The sequence below is a fragment of the Trematomus bernacchii genome, unplaced genomic scaffold (genome assembly GCF_902827165.1).
Source record: "Trematomus bernacchii unplaced genomic scaffold, fTreBer1.1, whole genome shotgun sequence".
In the NCBI taxonomy this organism is placed as follows: domain Eukaryota; kingdom Metazoa; phylum Chordata; class Actinopteri; order Perciformes; family Nototheniidae; genus Trematomus; species Trematomus bernacchii.
In genome coordinates, this window is record NW_022988097.1 from 2,812,560 (window position 1) to 2,831,383 (window position 18,824).

The 18,824-nt window shown below is 39.1% G+C and overlaps 1 protein-coding gene across 2 annotated transcripts in view; it reads left to right on the forward strand.

Moving 5' to 3' along the window:
• The window catches only part of si:zfos-2326c3.2 (misshapen-like kinase 1), a 91,416-nt gene that overhangs the window by 15,967 nt on the left and 56,625 nt on the right, over positions 1-18,824 (forward strand). For both annotated transcript variants that reach the window (XM_034121192.1, XM_034121193.1), the window contains exons 3-10: positions 1,592-1,648; positions 9,026-9,151; positions 9,298-9,408; positions 11,194-11,284; positions 11,478-11,608; positions 14,732-14,786; positions 14,916-14,994; positions 18,253-18,425. In XM_034121192.1, coding sequence (XP_033977083.1) covers positions 1,592-1,648; positions 9,026-9,151; positions 9,298-9,408; positions 11,194-11,284; positions 11,478-11,608; positions 14,732-14,786; positions 14,916-14,994; positions 18,253-18,425 — 823 coding nt within the window. The remainder of the gene's footprint in view (positions 1-1,591; positions 1,649-9,025; positions 9,152-9,297; positions 9,409-11,193; positions 11,285-11,477; positions 11,609-14,731; positions 14,787-14,915; positions 14,995-18,252; positions 18,426-18,824) is intronic.

Consider the following 18,824-nt stretch of genomic DNA (forward strand, 5'->3'; position numbering starts at 1 on the left):
CGCTGTGAGGGACCGGTGAGCGGAGCAAAACACACCTTTAGACCTAACACATGTAGCTATGGCACTGTCGTATACATTGAATTATTCCATTTGATAATATGTAATCAACTTAGGCACCCCTCCCAAAAAAACCAAACAAATATATATAAATTTCTCATATTCGAATACCTGAATAATTTCGAATATTTGATTAATCGTTCCCATCCCTACTCAGTACCCGAGTATTTGCTAATATGATTGAGTATTGTAGGATTTGTCATGCCCTTCAGGCTCTTTCATACACACACACGCTCAGAGCCCTGTCATACATCACAGCTTAAAGGCTTATAGAGTAGCTCCTTCTTGTATCTTGTCAGCTTTTTGACTCATGACAAGCTTTTCAATTTCCCCCTCCTCACCTGACTGCACTTTACAGCTCCGGCGCTCTGAGCTCCCTCCCTCTCATCTCGCCTGCTGTCTTGTTCTTTTTGACTGAGCCTCTCATGAGAAAAATACAAATGATGTAGACGTAGCCTTGTCCAGAGCTTAAAATGATATCACAATCCAAGTGTTCACCCACAAAAGGTGCTGTAATGTATGTGTTAAGAGTCTGGGCTGCCAGTGTTTGGTGTTTCTGACTTATAATATTTAGCATTTTGATGCCTTCAAACCAATTGGTTTTGCAAAGTGGCTCTTGTAATGTGATAAATATGAAACTGTGAAGAATATTGCCATTAGTGCCATATGTAATATTTGTGCATGGACTTTGCTGTTGATTTGATTTGTAGGGAGGCAGTGGCGCAGTGGGTTAGTGCGTTAGTGTTTGGATCAGGGGAGCACAGGTTCAAACCCCACTGCAGTCAGCATGTCTGTGCAAGACACTTCACCCCAAATTGCTCCTGTGGGGATTGGTCACAGTATTGAGTATGTAATTCGCTTTAGATAAAAGCGTCTAGCAAGTATCATGTAATTTAATATATCTTAGGACAGGAATATTTGTATATAATCCACTTCATTCAGACTTTAGCAGAGATGCACAGGTCAGCTCCCACAATTTAATTTAAAATGTTTAATGCACACTGCGGCATAAACTTAGAAAAAATGCTTTTGATAGATGAAATTGTTTACTTGGAAGATCTGGGGGTAGGGCTGCAACCAATGATTATTTTCATTAAAGAATAAACTGCCGGTTATTTATTTCAATTAATTGTTCAATAAAATGTCAAAAGATTGGGAAAATGCTCTTCCCAGTTTTTTTTAACTTGAAGTCTTTAGATGACTTGTTTTGTCATTCCAAAATCCAAAGATATTCACTTTCAAATGAGAAAAACACTGTTTTTAGAGGAGGAAAATTGCCTTTTCTGCCATTTTTCGCATAAAATAGTTCCAAAATTGTGTCCTTCAATTCACTAGTCGTTGCAGTTCTGTTTGATGGTGTTGCTTACTGACACATATCTTATCTCAGGCTTCAATACTGACATATGTTGGTAATCAAACTGCTTGTGAAGACTTCAAAACTGTTGGTATACATCTGTAATCAAACATTTATATTTAAAGTGTTACATTTTTCTTCTGTTGTCATCCTAACTTTATCTGTTTTATATTTCTCCAGGGTCGCCATGTCAAGACCGGCCAACTGGCAGCTATCAAAGTCATGGAAGTCACAGAGGTAAACCAACATCACAATAATGACACACTCACTGTGTTTCTCTCCATCTCCACCAACTGTGTAGTCCTTTTTTTCTCTTACTCATCATTGTGAACATTTCAACATTGCCAGAACCTTCAACATGCTGTCACTGTTAATTGTACGTGACACAGGTGATCTAAGTCGAAACTAAGTTGAATAATGACTGCACCATGTAGGGTCAATGTATTACATTAAGGCCAAATTGTTGAAGGGATAGTCAGAGGAGTGTCTATAATGTTAACTTCTGGATAATAGATTATAAACTACAGTTTATTTATTATAGTATCCCAGATTGTTCTCAAAGTGGGCTAAGGCAGCATATATGAGATGTTAAACATTTGGGGCAAATCATTGAGGATTTTTTTTGTTTTTATTCTAAAGCGTGATTGTCCAATTGCATTCAAATGCCATCACGATGAGGACCGACATGTTTGCATTACTTAATTAAACAAACCAGACCCAGGTTGTATCCTATGACAGTTATGAACACTTCAGCACTTTGGAAGCAAAACACGTGAACTTTACTTAAGTTGTTGATTAGCCGCATTTATTCATAAGGAACATTTCTTTAAAAACACATATAGGGGAAAATATATACTTAAACAGTGGCCGCAAAAATTACGATATTTTAGAGCTACTTACTACATTTCTAAAAGAAGGCTTTCCTAGGACAAGCTTTGTTGGTAGAGAAAAAACCCAGCTACGTCAGAACGACATCCGCATATGTATTGTATGTGAAAAACTGACTAAGGATTGGGCTCAAGTCTTTTTTTAATTTTTTTGAAAAAAAATTTATGGTAAATAGTTTTATTGATTTTCTCAGTTTTTTAACAAAAGCAAGTGATACAAATTCAGTAAAGATATATACACACATGCTGACAAATCAAAATCTTCATTTCAATCCCACCACTCTCCCACCCACCAACCCACCCACTAACCCATTGAGTTACAGGATACAGAGCCCTTTAACAGTAAAATACAGTATTTTCATAATGACATTAGTTCAAGGGGGGCAAAGGAGGAGAAAAAAAAAGAAAAGAAAAAGAAAACACAGAGATAAACACAAAGAAAAAAAATAATAATAATGATAATGGAATAGAAATAAAAAAAATAAAAAATAAAAAAAGATGAATCAACTGCTCACTGCTCACCGCTCAATCCAACCTTATTCTTTATCAAGTGGATCTTGTAAGGAGTCATAGAAGTCCAGAAAGGGTTTCCATGTTCTAATAAAGGTGTTAGAGGAGCCCCTGAGTAAGAACTTAATTTTCTCTAGCTGTAAGAAGTACATAACATCTTTGACCCACTGAGAAAAGGATGGAGGGGAATGTTGCTTCCATTTTAGAAGAATCAAACGTCTCGCAAGAAGTGTAGAAAAGGCTATAACTATCTGAGCACTGTTTGGTAGGGATGCACAGGTCACCTTTGGTGCCAAACCAAAAAGGGCACAGAGCGGGTCAGGCTCAATACGAGTTTTAAACATTTCACTAAAAGATTTAAAAATACATCTCCAGAAAGTAAAGAGGCTGGGACATACCCAAAACATGTGTATTAGGTCTGCTGGCTGGCTTCTGCATCGGGGACAAGACTGTTCAACCTCTGGATACATTTTAGCCAATCTGGCGTTAGTTAAATGAGCTCTGTGTACCACTTTCAGTTGTATCAGGCTGTGTTTAGCAGAAGAGGAAGATGTGTGCACCCGGTCCAGGACTAATTCCCACTGGTCATCCGTCAAAGTTCTTCCCAGATCAGATTCCCAAGCAGCTTTTAAATGTTCAATAGGGTGCGGATTGACATTACCAATGAGATCATAAATCAGTGAAATCAGTCCTCTACGGTCTGACTTCAGTTCGAGGATATGGTCAATATGTGACTTTATGGGCTTATTTGGAAAAGAGCTGAATGTCTTACATACAAAGCTCCTAATTTGTAGGTAACGAAATAAGTGATTTTTCGGTAGGCTATACAGTTCAGATAATTGAGAGAAAGATGCAAATGTGTCTTCAATGTAAAGATTATAAATTGATTTAATCCCATTATTAAACCAAACCGTAAAAGCCGGGTCTGTACAGGATGGGGTAAACATGTGGTTTGACTTAATGGGGGAGAGAACAGAAGCACCCTGTAGTCCAAAGTGCCTCCTAAACTGAGCCCATATTCTTATTGAATTACTTACTATTACACTCGACTTCAAATTAGTGTTGAGAAGGGGTAAACCTGTGCAAACCACTGAGCCCAGGTGGTGTTGATATGAAGAAAACTCTCATTTCACCCAGTCCGCTTTTTCTGACATCGGTTTGTTTTCAAACCAGTGTATCAACTTCTGAATGTTGCATGCCCAATAGTAGAAAAGGAAATTAGGTAGAGCGAGACCTCCTGATCGTTTTGGCCTTTGCATATGAGCTTTACTGATCCGACTAGGTTTATTCCCCCAGAGGAAAGAAATAATACATTTATCAAGAGTCTTAAAAAACGATTTCTTAATAAAGACGGGGATGTTTTGAAAAAGATATAAAAACTTTGGTAACATTATCATTTTAACGAGATTGACGCGCCCTGTTAGAGATAATGGTAAGGAGGCCCAGCGGTTCATATCTTGTTTACACTTATTGAGAAGAGTGGTAAAGTTTTTAGTGAAAGTAGTAAGGAGAGAGCGAGTGACCTCAATTCCTAAATATTTGAAGCCATCTTGAGCCCTTTTAAAGGGGAAAAGTTCGCTCTTTTGTAAATTTAATTTATAACCCGAGACTTTCCCAAATTGATCGAGGATATCCAGGATATAGGGAAGCGATGAGGCAGGCTCGGATACATATAAAAGCAAGTCATCCGCGTAAAGGGACACCTTCAACTTTTGTCCTGCCCGATCAATGCCTTTGAAATCCTTACATAAACGGAGTTTTGTTGCCAAAGGCTCAATTGCTAGCGCAAAAAGAAGTGGGGAAAGCGGGCATCCCTGTCTTGTACCTCTTCCAAGGGGGAAGTAATTAGACCGAGTGTTATTAGAGATTATAGCAGCCAGGGGAGAGAAGTAGAGAAGTCTAATCCACGCAATGAATTCTTTTCTAAAGCCACATTTTTGGAGGGCAATGAATAGGTATCTCCATTCGACCCGGTCAAAGGCCTTTTCCGCATCAAGTGATATTACTACCTCTGGGTCTGGTGACCGAGCCGAGTGGACAATATTAAATAGTTTTCTCAAATTTGAATACGAATGTCGGTTCTGGATAAATCCTGTCTGATCAGGAGATATAATATCTGGAATCACATTTTCCAGACGTTTTGGGCTCAAATCTTTAAAAAGGTATGAAGCCTGCATCATGAACTGGAAGGAACTGGAGGAAGTGGGTCTAATGAAAGAGGCTATGAAGTTGAATAATGGGAAATGTAAAATCCAGTGTTTTTGGAGTCTGACTCACTGGAGGGACTAAACTATATCTCAGACTCTGCTGCATCGACTTTGACCATTCCTTTTTAAATATGCGTTTGTGAGTGCCCAAACTCTATGGAATTTCAAAACAAAATCACTTGGGGTACTTCTATTAGTAGTAACTTGTACTTTTGGTATAGATCTGCCCTTAGTCTAAATCCAATGTCCTGTATCCTCCCTAGCCTGCTAAAAGGGAAAGAAATGCACCCAAAAAAAGTGTGTTAGAGACTAATCAAGCGCTCCTGCTCATTTCAATTGGTTGGAAAGTTGGAATGGTTTAACAAGTAGTGATTATCAAAAAATAGGCAAGGCACATCATCATTTCCTGTACTTGTAAAATCTCTCAAAAGACAATAATTCTGTTTTTGTAGGCTCTGCATGCTCAATATTATAGTATTTTCAAGGCAGGAACATTAAGGGCAGGGAATCAATAGAGCCAACACTTGTCAGTAGAAAAGATAACACAGGAGGAGAGAGGGTTAGAAATGTAAGAAGAAGTGGTACCAAACGTGTCATCATCCAACAGGAATGACTGTAATAGTACGTTTTAAGACAACAAGCTGCAAAGAGAGTTGTTGTTAAACCTTCTTTTCTAGTTCACTTTCTGTTGTATTGAAATCCTTTTTCTTTCAAGTGACCCACCAAAGACATCAAGTATGAAACAATAACACAGGCATTTGCAGGGGTTTGCACCTGTTTAAAAATCGTAAAACTCATTATGTATTCAACGAGTTGTTTTTGTATGGCTGTCTTTTGTCTTTTGCCCAATTCAATTCTCTCCACACTCATGCAGGTAATGGAAGCAATGGGACTTTTACAATAAGGTGCAAACAAAAACCTACTTTAAAATATATTGCTTGCCTGACAAAATTCAATTACATGAAATAGGGTTCTACTTTCTTATATTTATAGTCCCACCAATATTACTGCTTTGACCCAGAAATAGTTTTTTATTAGATGCTTGGGTAGTGTCCTTGATATTAAAGTTCTGCTTACTTTCAAAGCCACACAGTCCTGGTCATATACAATATTAATAAAGCTCATCATATTGTAAATCAATTTGAGGATGAAATAAAACATCTCTTTGATTCTGTATTTTTGAATTCCAGTGGTGATGTACATCTTAAAGTTATATAAGGACCACCCCGATACACCTTCAACTCTAAGTTTGGGTCCAAAGAGGGAGTTCATATGGGTTTATGAGCTCTGCGTTGTGGTCCTACAGCTGTGCTGGGGTACAAACAGGAGACGTGTGGAGGTTTTATTGAATGTTGCTGTTGGTTTACAGATGTAGATCACCAGTGCCAGCAGAATGGGGTTAAATGAAGGCCAATACAAGTTTGTAGAAGAAGGTGGAGTGAAGCACGCTACCATAATGTAGCAAAGCAGAGTTTGACGGAGAATTGTCATTCAAAAAATTATGCTAACGCAGCGTCCACACGGCGGCGTGCGTTGAAGCTTGCCGGCGGGCGTGTCTGAAACTCGACCAACAACCAATCACATGAATCTCCCGCCCCGGACACACAAGGACGTGGTTTTGATTGGCTAGAACTTGTACTGGCATATGATTTGATTGGCTGGCGCTTCCGTCGAAGCTTCAGAAGTTGAACATTGCTCAACTTTTGAAGCGAGCAACGCGAGCAGAGCAACGCGAGCAAAGCGAAGCGATGCGACCACAATGCAGTTCGGCAAAGCGTGACGTCACCCCATTCAAAGTGAATGGGCAGAAGCGTTGAAGCTTCAACGCACGCCGCCGTGTGGACGGGCCGTAAGAGATCAAATTCTCAACATGATGTGTACATTTAAAACCACATTATTAGTTGTTCAATCTATGACTGGATCTATAGAAAATGCATCCTTTTATTCAAGTATTTATTAAGTCAAGTCATTAAGGCATGCGATGGTGATTTCTTCTGGGAAGGCAATGTTGGTCTGACTTTCGTTGGGCTGTTCTATTCACCACTTTCATCCGGACTGATATTCCTCGCAATTATTCGATGGATATCCTTAAAAATGTGTAAAGCCATTCATGGTGTTAGCTTGCCAATGTTAGCATGAAGCTCGATTTCAGTCTCTCAGAGGATCTAGCTTTAATTTAACTGTAATTTCCCCGCTTTTTAATTGGTAGGATTTTTTTTGCTTACATTTAGTTATGGACTATAGTTTAAAAAAAACGGAATATCTTTGGGTTGTGGACAGTTGTTGGACAGAGAGCTCACGTAATTTGATGATGTCACGTCAAGATGTGACATTGGGATGTAGGAATGTATGGTCATTTTCCAGCAATTAATTGAGTAACATAATAAAACATGTTAAATAAACAAGTTTTTGTTTTCTGAAAAACAGGTACTACGAACTGGACTAACCTTAAACTGGTTGATGCTTTATACTTTGCCCCAAATCAGATTTTTGCAGAATTGGACCCTGGTTTATTTCCTGTTGATGAGATTCTGGGTCTCCTGTGTTGCAGACAAACTCTTTAGCAGGAAATGCTCGGCTATTATCTCCCTTCTCACACACATGCACACCCAAACAGAGAAAGAGAGATAGGGGGGGGGGTGCTCCAGACACAGGCAGGAGGCTTTTGTGTTTTAGAAGGAGGTGAAAGGTCAAACACTGCCTTGTCATTTGCTCTGCTCCTGTCCTGTGGAGATTTAAAGGAGGTCAGTGACTGGGAGAAGCTCTCTGTTGCTCTCCTCCACTGCTCCTCCACCGCTCCTCCCTCAGATTTAGGGGTTCAGTGAATTGGAGAAGTCACAAGTCATTTCCGGGATTTATAGCTAGAACCAAAAACGGTCGCTCTGTTTCCTGTGCAAGCTTTCTTGGTCTTTGTGTCCCAACCCCGGTTGTTTTGTCGAGACATAGCTGTAGTTGAAATAAGGTCAACTATCTGAGGCCACTGAGAGGTCAAGCAACAATCTGAAAGAAGATGCTTTTTCTCTGGATTTGTAGGTGTTTGCCTTGTAGGTACTCTATGGGAATAAAAAAGGAAAACTTTTAAAGTGCCACCTTCGACTTTTAAAGATACACTTCAACATTAGCGGGCTTATACATGTTTCTAAAGTAAGGTTTAATATCATTCTTGAAGGAAGAACAAACAGGAAGCAAGGATCGAGAGTAACTTTCAAAGCAGAAGTGTAGACTGGATTTTGAAGTGGCGTTGTATTATCTAAAGTTGATGGTCAGCACATCCCCAGATTGGATAAACAAAACAGAAGCTAAGCAAAGTTATGCTGTGAGAAAGAGCCACAGCATAACTTATTTTAGCCACCTGAAAAAACAAAAGCAGTGTAAGTGTACGCACTTTTTAGTATATGTTATCCCTTTTTGAGGGGAAACTGAATATCTATGCTGCCTTCAAAGACACTAAACTCCATTGACAAAAACTCTCATTGTACTTTGATCTGCTGCTGCTGCCTCTATCTGTCAGTTTGTGTGAGTCACTGTCTGTCTTTGGTTTTGGTTAATATCATGTTCAGCAATGTTCTCCATTTTCCTGACAATAACAGCCTCACAATAACACAAACAAACCTGCCGATCGAGACCAACATCTCCAGTGTTATGCAAATGAAAACTACGGTTTTTGTCAATGGAATCTGGTGGCTTCAAAGAGAGCTTAGAAATACTGTTTTCGAAAGGAGTGCAGAAGAACATTTCATATCTTTCGTGCTTTCACTCCTGTTCCTCCAAACTAGAGGCATGCCGACCATCATCTACTGTAGTGTAGGTAATAGGCTTACTATGAGTACTAATACAACCCCATTCAAACAGTCACAGCTACCACATTAAACCATTCCTCTGGGAAAAGGTTGCACCAAACAAAACTACTTTAAATGCCCATCAAATGGTCTGACATTAATGTTTTCAAATCACCCAAATGTACTTTAAAATACATGTGGTTTGATTTCTGTATCTGTTGTTTTATTTAGGAAGAAGAAGAGGAGATCAAACTGGAGATCAACATGTTGAAGAGTTATTCCCACCACAGAAACATCGCTACCTATTATGGAGCTTTCATTAAGAAAAGTCCTGCTGGACAGGACCACCAGCTCTGGGTTTGTAATGCTATTGAGTTTAAATAAAGAATACATTCATCTTACTGTTACCCTATTTGGTTTATTGTGAAATTAACACATTTTTCAGTTTAATTATGAATATACAATAAGATCTTTCTCATAATAATCACTGATGTTTGATGTAGTTGGTGATGGAGTACTGTGGAGCCGGCTCCGTCACAGATTTGGTGAAGAAGACCAAAGGGAACTGTCTGAAGGAGGACTGGATAGCTTACATCTGCAGAGAGGTGCTCAGGGTAAGGATGACATTCAAAACACACACACGCATACTGTATATACACACACACACACACACACACACACACACACACACACACACACACACACACACACACACACACACACACACACACACACACACACACACATATATAGACATATAGACACACTCACTGGAGCATACATATATATTCAATTGTTTAATGGGAATTCAAGCCTCTACATAATATCGACCATGCAAACATCTACATCCCAACTCTCCTTTGTGTGACAGAAATACAAAACAAACAATAATGAAAGTAAAAAATATTACTGAGAATATAAAGAGAAAATAATCATTAATGAAGCAAAAATAAACTACCAACAAAATAATAGATATTTAAAATAAAGTGTTAACGGCAATTCCAATAAATGTTGTTTCAGTTAAAGTTAAGTTATATTTCTTGAAGCTGATATTTTATCATAAAAATAAATGATATAATACAAAATCAATATATAAACAAATAATATAAATATAATACATATTATATAAATATATTGTCGTTTAATTTATAAATACATTATATAAAAAATAAATACATGTTATATTGTAAAATAAAGGTAGTTTATATGCCGTGCCTGTGAGTTGTTTTGTTGTGATTTTGCAACTTCAAATAAACCATCCCCTTATCAACCCAGCAGTTATGCATGAGGGAAGCTATACAGTCAGTTCTTGATAATGACTTGTATATTGCTAAAAGCCATTAAAAAAGCAACAATTTGGGCTCGACATGAGATTCAAGATCTCTTTGAACAATCCCGAAATCTCACCACCGAATACATTCACACTATATTACTGAACTTGTATAGCAAACCCAACAAGGGAACTTTGTTTCTGAGGTGTTGTTCCGGCTGTGGCCCTTTTTTTTAAGTGCTGGTAAAAACCGAGATAGTAATTAGCGCCTGGATGAGTTGCTGCCGATGTGAAAGAAACACGGTGCAACTTTTAGTGGTTGATCCTTTGCCAAAACATCAAAGAGAAGAAACTGACGGCCATACTTCTTCATGTCCGGGGAGCAGTATCTCTCCCATGTTTTCCCACTGTGACTCCGAGAGAATAACTGATTTTTTTTTCTTCTTTTGTATACTTAAAAGGCCAGTTTCAAACACATGTCTGTAAGATGTTATGGTTATCATTATGGGAGATCACAAGGTCCTGAGAAAGAATGTTTGCACTGCTTTGTGTGTTTGTGTGTTACACATACACAAACACATGCGTCTCCTTGATGCTTACACCAAGAACAGTTTGAAAGTTGATGATTTTTATTTGCCACTGTTTTACCTGCTGCTGTCAGACATGCTGCCCCTTTATTGTTTCAACATCCCCACACACACACACACACACACACACACACACACACACACACACACACACACACACACACACACACACACACACACACACACACACACACACACACACACACACACACACACACACACACACACACACACAGAGACACTCTGCAAAGCATGGTGAAGTCATTGTCCCTAATAAGACTCACTTCCTCTGTTTGTTTAACCTCCTTTGAAGAAGCGAGAGCACACACACAAACACACACACTTTGCCTCCGATTGGCTGCCTCGGCCACCTAAAGTTATTTCTCCTTGAAGGGAAAATAAATTATACTTTTTGTGCAGTATTCCTCCAAACGAACACATAATGCCTCTACTATTCTAAAGCTGTGTTTGCGACTTCATATTTGTAGCGATGGAGGTCATCTGACAGTGTGTGTTTCTGTGTGTGTATATTTGTCTTCCAGGGTCTTTCCCATCTTCACTCCCATCATGTGATTCACAGAGACATTAAGGGACAAAATGTTTTGCTCACGGAGAATGCCGAAGTCAAGCTGGGTATGACACATCGACACAAGCATCGCGGTTTCTCAAGCGAGTCCGCAAGCCTCCGGGCAAAAAACCGTCGAACAATCACACAGCCATTCATTCATACATGCATCAATCACACAACCGCAGCAACACCCCATGAAGAAGCAAAGATTGTGGTTGTTTTGAGTCGTGAAATTGTCCCACATTCTTTTCGTCTCAGTTGACTTTGGGGTGTCGGCCCAGCTGGATAAGACGATCGGGCGGAGGAACACCTTCATCGGAACTCCCTACTGGATGGCTCCGGAGGTCATCGCCTGCGACGAGAACCCTGACGCTGCCTATGACTACAGGGTACTTAATTAATCACTACAATTAGTGTTTCCCAGCCAACAGTAAGAACATTTCCATCATCTGTTAATGAAGACAGGAGTAACGCATCCAACAGGAAAATGGAGAACTTTCAAAAGTATCATAAAAACACATTTTCCTTTAGTAATAGCCAAAATGCAGACCATTTAGCTGTTGTCTTAAAGGGGACCTATCATGCAAAATGCACTTTTGTACGTCTTTTATACATGAATATGTGTCCCCGGTGTTCCAGAGAACTCACCAAGTGTCAGAAAACACAACCCTCTCTATTTTCCTCCATACCCAAATCTCTAAAAATGGGGCTGCAACGGATCTGATACAGACTGATCCAGATTTGAATTATTTTCTACGTAACAAAAGTGGTGCTCCGCTTAGTGGTCAATTCTCCACCTATCAGGGGAATGTGGGGTTGGGCCACGGCCGGCCATTGCCGCTCGAAAGCGCTGGAGACGCTGTAGTACATATGCCAGGCCTGTAACAGATGACAAACACCCACCTCTCCACCTCTTCCAAAGAACGAGGGGACCGTGCGGCAGAGTTTCAGTTAGATTTCTTTTCGCCGGTCAACATGTCCGTTAAAGTTTAAATCTTCCGGACAAAATTAGAAAAGTGCCGGTCAAAGGTCTTCTTTGTTATTTATTGAGCTTTAAAACAAATGAATAACGACTCTATATAATCATATATAAGAATAAAACACGGAGGACGGAGATCTCTTTTTCTCCCCCTCTTCTGACAGCCCAGCAGCTGATCTCAAAGCACGCTCCCCTCTCCTGCAGGGGGGCGTGGTCAGCTGCAGCTCACAGAATCAGACCCCTGCAAAAACAGGGCTGGAAAGAGCAAATAGAGCGAAATGAGGCATGGCTAAAATGCAGGATCTGTTTGGTATTTTGAAAAAAAAACTATATTTATATACTTTTATATAGGTATGGCCCTACAATATATTGTTCAAATATAGCATGATATGTCCCCTTTAAGGTAAAAACTAAGAAATAAATATATTTTAATGCAGGAATTAATCAGCCACATCCAGCAAAACATAATCCGAAGAGACAGCAGAAATTGGAAAAATCTGTTTCCATTAGAATGTCACTTAGCGAGTGTACCAAGGACAATGTTGCCTTCATTTGCTCCTAGATTGGTCCCATTTCCCGAGTTGATTGAATTCATGAGCAAATCATTTGTATTGTATGTTATTGCTTAGAGCATTTATTTTGTAACACTTTTGCATTTATATCTGTGAATTTGTCCTAGTCCCCATCTAAAGGTAACACTACATGAGTTGACACGCAGCACAGATGCCTTATATTGTAATGTTGACATGCATCGAGGTACAATATAGAGTCTTTCAGCTTTTGGTCTTGCTAAGAGCTCAACACATATTCCTCAAAACAGATTAAATACTACATTTTATTGAAAGAATTGTACTCAAAATTGTACCCAACATTTTGTATTTGAGATTAAGAGTGTAGTGCTGAACTATATTTGTGATCAAATGTTTTTGTCAATAGTCAATCTTGACCGGTAACTTCTTAACCATTACAGTCATGTGATGCAGAGAAGCTTTACTTATTTTACTTTAGCGTAAACAGTCTGCTGCCAAAAATGTAAACGCTCATTAAGTTTGCAGTACATACAGATACATAAGAATGCAACTTTTGAGCTTAAAAGACCCAGGTGATGATGTCCTGACGACCAGAGTCGTAATAATATTACTTTTGTCGGTAACGGAGTAGTGTAACGCGTTACTTTTATAATTCAGTAATCACACTACAGTTACTAACATTGCCCCGACACGCGTTACTTTCGTTACTTTTATAAAATCAGTCATAATCACACTGACAGACAAGAGGGGTTTCCGCCGCAGGTTTATATGTACGTAATCTGCGCGACTTGCACGTCCACATCTCCACGTGCAGTGCTGCATAAACATGGCAGAGTCAGCGATAACTTTCGAGGGGTGGAGGTATGCCCATTATTTTGAGTTCGTCCGAAGAATAGACAGGAATGTGACGGTGAGGTGCAAACTGTGTCCAGGCCAGAAGCTGTTATACACTGCTGCAAACACCACGTCAAACCTCAACAAACACCTGCAAAGAACACATGCTAAGGTGAAGCTAATAGCTAAGGACCCCCGAACCCAGAGTGAGGATGTTGTGAGTCGCCGCCGCCGACTCCGAAGCAGCACAAATTAGAATTTGGAGGACCGGTAACCAAAGCAGAGATGGACAGGCTTGTAGCATCCTTCATAGTAGAGGTAATGTTGCCCATTTGCACAGTGGAATCACCATCGCATCGTTCAGAGATATACTGCGCAAAATACAGATAGCAGGAGACAGAGGACAGCCATAGTCAGAGCTATCTGGATCAGTCTTATGCGACAATGGAAACTGAACTAAAGAGAACATTTGAAACTTTAGCAGTCTGCGTGATCTGCCTGTAGGGAGGGGCGAGTAAAGTAACGAGTAAAGTAACGAGTTACTTTATGTGGAGAGTAACGAAGTAGTGTAATATATTACTTTTTTTTTTTAAAGTAATATGTAATATATTACTTTTTTTTAGTAACGACCCCATCTCTGCTGACGACCCCCCCATGACAGCCTATCTACTGCTAAGGCCAACATCCAAGACTAAGGGGTGTTTAGGAGAAAACCATCATTCGATTTTAATTCTTAAATGCTTGTTGAATGCAATTTCGAATCTTTTTGGATCTGAACTTCCAAAGATGAGATGTTAAGCCTTTGTTTTATCAAACTAAATTGTTGTAATATAGTATAGTATAATAAAAGTTTATTTAAAAAAAGTGTTATGCGAAGCAAAAAGCATTTGTGATGCTCAAGTGATTAGACTGACTGTTGATATACAGTACAGGACATCATTGAAATGATCCACTTATTATTTCTGTCTCTAGTGAAATACCAGAAGTTTGGCTGGAAGTCTTGGAACTTGTTCCTGCAATTCCTGGATCTGTGCTCTCACGCTGTGCACAAACTGATTTACTGTTGGAATATGTAGAGGAAATCCAAAGTTTACAGGAAATGAACCGAGCTCGAGATTAGCTTTGTCTGTGCCCCAGTCCTAACCTTTTCCTGTCTCTCTTGTTCTCAGAGTGACCTCTGGTCTTTAGGCATCACTGCTCTGGAGATGGCTGAAGGAGCCCCTCGTGAGTTTAAGATACACCCACACATACACATTGTGAATTGATATGGTTGTACAGTTTGTGTTTCTGTATTTACATTTCCACTCAGGATTCATTTTCCCTTCCTTTAACTGTCCCTGTCTCTTTTTGTAGCTCTGTGCGACATGCATCCAATGAGAGCGCTGTTTCTGATACCACGAAACCCTCCACCCAAACTAAAATCAAAGAAATGGTAAGACGCATGGCTTAAACACACAGCAGGAAGTCGTGGGCAGTGTTTGGGTTTTGTCTTCGGAAAACAGGGCTTGAAAGTGGTCTTTGTTGTGGGTGTCATGCATCAAGACTATCAGACAAAAGATATCCTGAAACGTTCTTCAGACAAAAAAACTGAAAGCTCAAAGTCACCGACATGTCCCGAGGCCTGTACTACGAATCCAGTTCAACATACCCTGGATATGTTTGAGTTATCTGGCTTAACTAACCCAAAACAAACGCGATCTCGCTAAGCGGTCCTACGACGCTGGTTATCAACTCGTTAACTCAAGCCAGGGTTCCTCTGTCCGGCTGAGTGCGAGTTCACATGAAAGGGGCGGGGTTAGCAACATTTGACCAATCACAAACATGGAGAAGCGTACTGACAGCGCAGCGTCATACTTCCTGAATGAAAAGTGAACTATAATATTAGACAAATATGAAGAAGTTAAACTTTAAACATCCATGACTTAAACACTTTATCCAGGATAAAAGCCACATAGCTGCACCTGCAAGGTGAATACAGCTGCTAAAAGAAAAAGTGTTTGAATGCGTACATTAACAGGTTTATGATATCACTGCCCCGTCCAAGACACGAGTGGATCTGACTTTAATTACATTTGACTCGAGTGTTTCGTCAACTTAATGTGTTGCTTAAAATAATACTTCTGCATACAGTATGTGACACTGTGAGTGTTGCACGGCCAGATACGGCTCAAGAATCTGACTCAGATAAGGAAATATATGATACATTATGATGTGATATGATATGAATGATAATGGGACACATCGACGTCTGCACTCACAGTGCCGCGGACTGTACTTAATGTTACTCTGATCCGGTTACTTATGTTGTGGCAGATATTTAAGTAAGCTTTCTTAACGCTAATGTTATAATAGTCAGATTGCTCTGAACATGGGAGGTGATATTCTATTAATTTTCACGTTCACACAGTCGGTGATTTTTGCCGGCCGTCTTTCCTGCAACGGCAGTTTTTCTGTATTTCCTCTATCCTGTAATATGACTTGATAGCTTTAAACTCCGCTACCATGGAGATCTACCCCAGTAAGAAGAGAACCAGCGTCGTAGGATCGGAAACCCAGAGTTTTCCTTGAAGTTAGCTCGCTAAGCGAAAATCGGGCTTTGTAGTACAGGCCTCTAGCCTCAAGATAGAAATAACAACCTGTAATACATTTGACCTTTATTCAAATGGACAGGGATTTTACCATAGTTGCTACGCATCGGTTTAATGGCTAGGACTAAAGATTATTTTCGTGATATTTATTTATCATTTTCTAGAATAATAGTTTGGTCTTTAAAATGTCATTAAATCTTAGTTTCTCAGAGTCCAAAGGGAGGTTTTTGATGCTTTGTTTTGTCGGTGCAAAACACAAAGATATTACATTTAAAAACAGATACATTGATATACAAAATAGTTAGTGATTATGTTTCTGTTTTGACGAATTCTTGCATCTCTAGTCTCTTTATGGTCATTTTGTCTTTTTCTTTGTTTTGTTTCACTTTGTAGTTGTTTTTGTCTTTTTTCTATTTTCTATTTTGGTGTTTTAAAAAAAGAATCTTTTTGCATTTCTTTGTAGTAGTTTTGCATACAGTTGTTTTCATTTTCCATTTCTTTGTAGTCATTTTACTTCTCTTTGTTGTCATTGTGAGCCTCATCTCTGTTGTTGATTCAAATTTCTATTATATTCTCTTTGTGCATCTTGCAGTTTTTTTTTCCGTCTCTATGATCATCTCTCTCTTTCGGTTTAAAATATCTATTTTTTATAGTCACATTTTGTGGTTGAAGTCAAGGCTGGCTGACAGTATGGGCCCATGTGCCTGTGCCTGATAGGCCGTTCAGTTATCCATCCCTGCTTGTTGCTGTTATTTTAAATCTGAATCCAAGCTATAATGAACCCCCTCCATCTCTTTTACTCTCCTCTCTTCTTCTCCTCTCCTCTCTTCTTCTCCTCTCCTGTATTCCTGTCTCCTTCCTTTCCATTTATAATGGACAAGCTCTTCAGCTTGAACTGGTGGTTGAACTCATGCTGTCATTCATTCAGTATTAATGTCATCAGAACACTGGTTAGTAGGACAGCTTTTAATAGCAATGGTCTGCAGTGCTCCGACAAGCAGACCACAAACTAAGCATCAACACAAAATCCTTTTCCCCCTGTTTCGGTGTTCAGAGCACAGTTTGATAATAATGTGACAAGTGATTACTATCTTACAAGATCTGGGTGAGTTTAACCTAATATCTTAATGCGGTTTGTTTTAAAATATGTCTGATTAATGAACCTGCTGTTTTGTAATGGTTTGTTACATTTCCCTGTTTTAGACTTGACCTTATTCTCTCTTTTCATGTCATTTGAATGCATATTCATTTACACATTTCTTAGTTTCTTTCACTTTTTTGGTTTCTGACTGGGATACACTTTATTCACTTAATATTTGCTGCTTTAAAGTATTGTCCTCTTTATGATAATGTTATTAACAGATTATTTAAATGAAAGTAAGTTTAAAAAAACTAATTTGAATCTTTCAACAATCTCATGATAAGGATTCTAGTCAATACTACGCCTCAACCTATTTAATGTAGTACAGGTTTGGGTTTGTAGGTTACATGTGTTTCAGATTTCTGCTCCGTTAAGCCTCTTCCTACTTGTCAACTCAAGTGTATTTATAGATCACTTTAAGCTGGCCATTTTAACACAGACAGCTTTACAGAAAATCTGACCAAACAATGATGATTAAAAAGTGCAACTGAAAGTTAAAGTGCGCAGTTGAGAATAAATGAATTGGGATATTAACATTTCAATAACTGACGAAGACTGTGCAATGTGAAGGCTACCTGGAAGACTTTTCATCAAACATATAACCCATACATAGGATGCAGCTTAAAGTGTTTTAACAATATGGCACAAACACATGTGTTCATGATATATATGATAACATGGATGTAAAATAGGCAAGCTAATAAATAATAATCCAAAAGTGCACAACTGATTACCCACTCAGTATAAGTAAAACAGACATAAACAAAATTAATTAATACAATACAAATAATAAATAAATATGACAATATAAAAAAACTAAGAATAATTAAGACTGGAAGACCAATTATAGGGCGACTAATAACTAATAAAATGCTAATCTAAAATGTGTGTTCAGCTGTCCTTAAACATTTGGAAGGAGTTTGTCATGCTAACAATATTTGTCTTTTTCTCTCTTCCTCAGGTCGAAGCGTTTCTTGTCGTTTACCGATAGTTGTTTGGTGAAGAATCACCTGCAGCGGCCCAACACCGACACCCTGCTGAGACACGCTTTCATCCGGGATCTGGCCAACGAGAGACAAGTGCGCATCATGCTCAAAGATCACCTGGATAGAACCAGAAAGAAAAAAGAGAAAGGTGAGTCAAAATAGTTTAAGCATAACAGAGCTCTAAACAATGGATGGATAAAGAGAACTGGATACAGCGTTGGAGAGAGGGTACCGTTCATTCCTATAAAGTTGCTCAGTGGCCTTTGAAGCCAATTTGGCATGACTCTGGAGAGTGTAATACCATGTTTCGGCCTATAGAGCGTGGGCACTTGTTTTATCCTCAAGCCCCGCCTCCAATCTGCTCTGTCATAGCTGTTCTTGGCTCAGTCAAATGAGAGGAGAGAGAAAATAACTCTGGATTCGGGTTTTGGCGCATTATACAACTTTTAGGCCCTAATGATTCACATTTGGGCTATAAAATGGTTCTGGGTAGTTGATTTACCTTAAAACCAAAGTTTGGACACTTTTCGATTTCAAACGTTGAAGT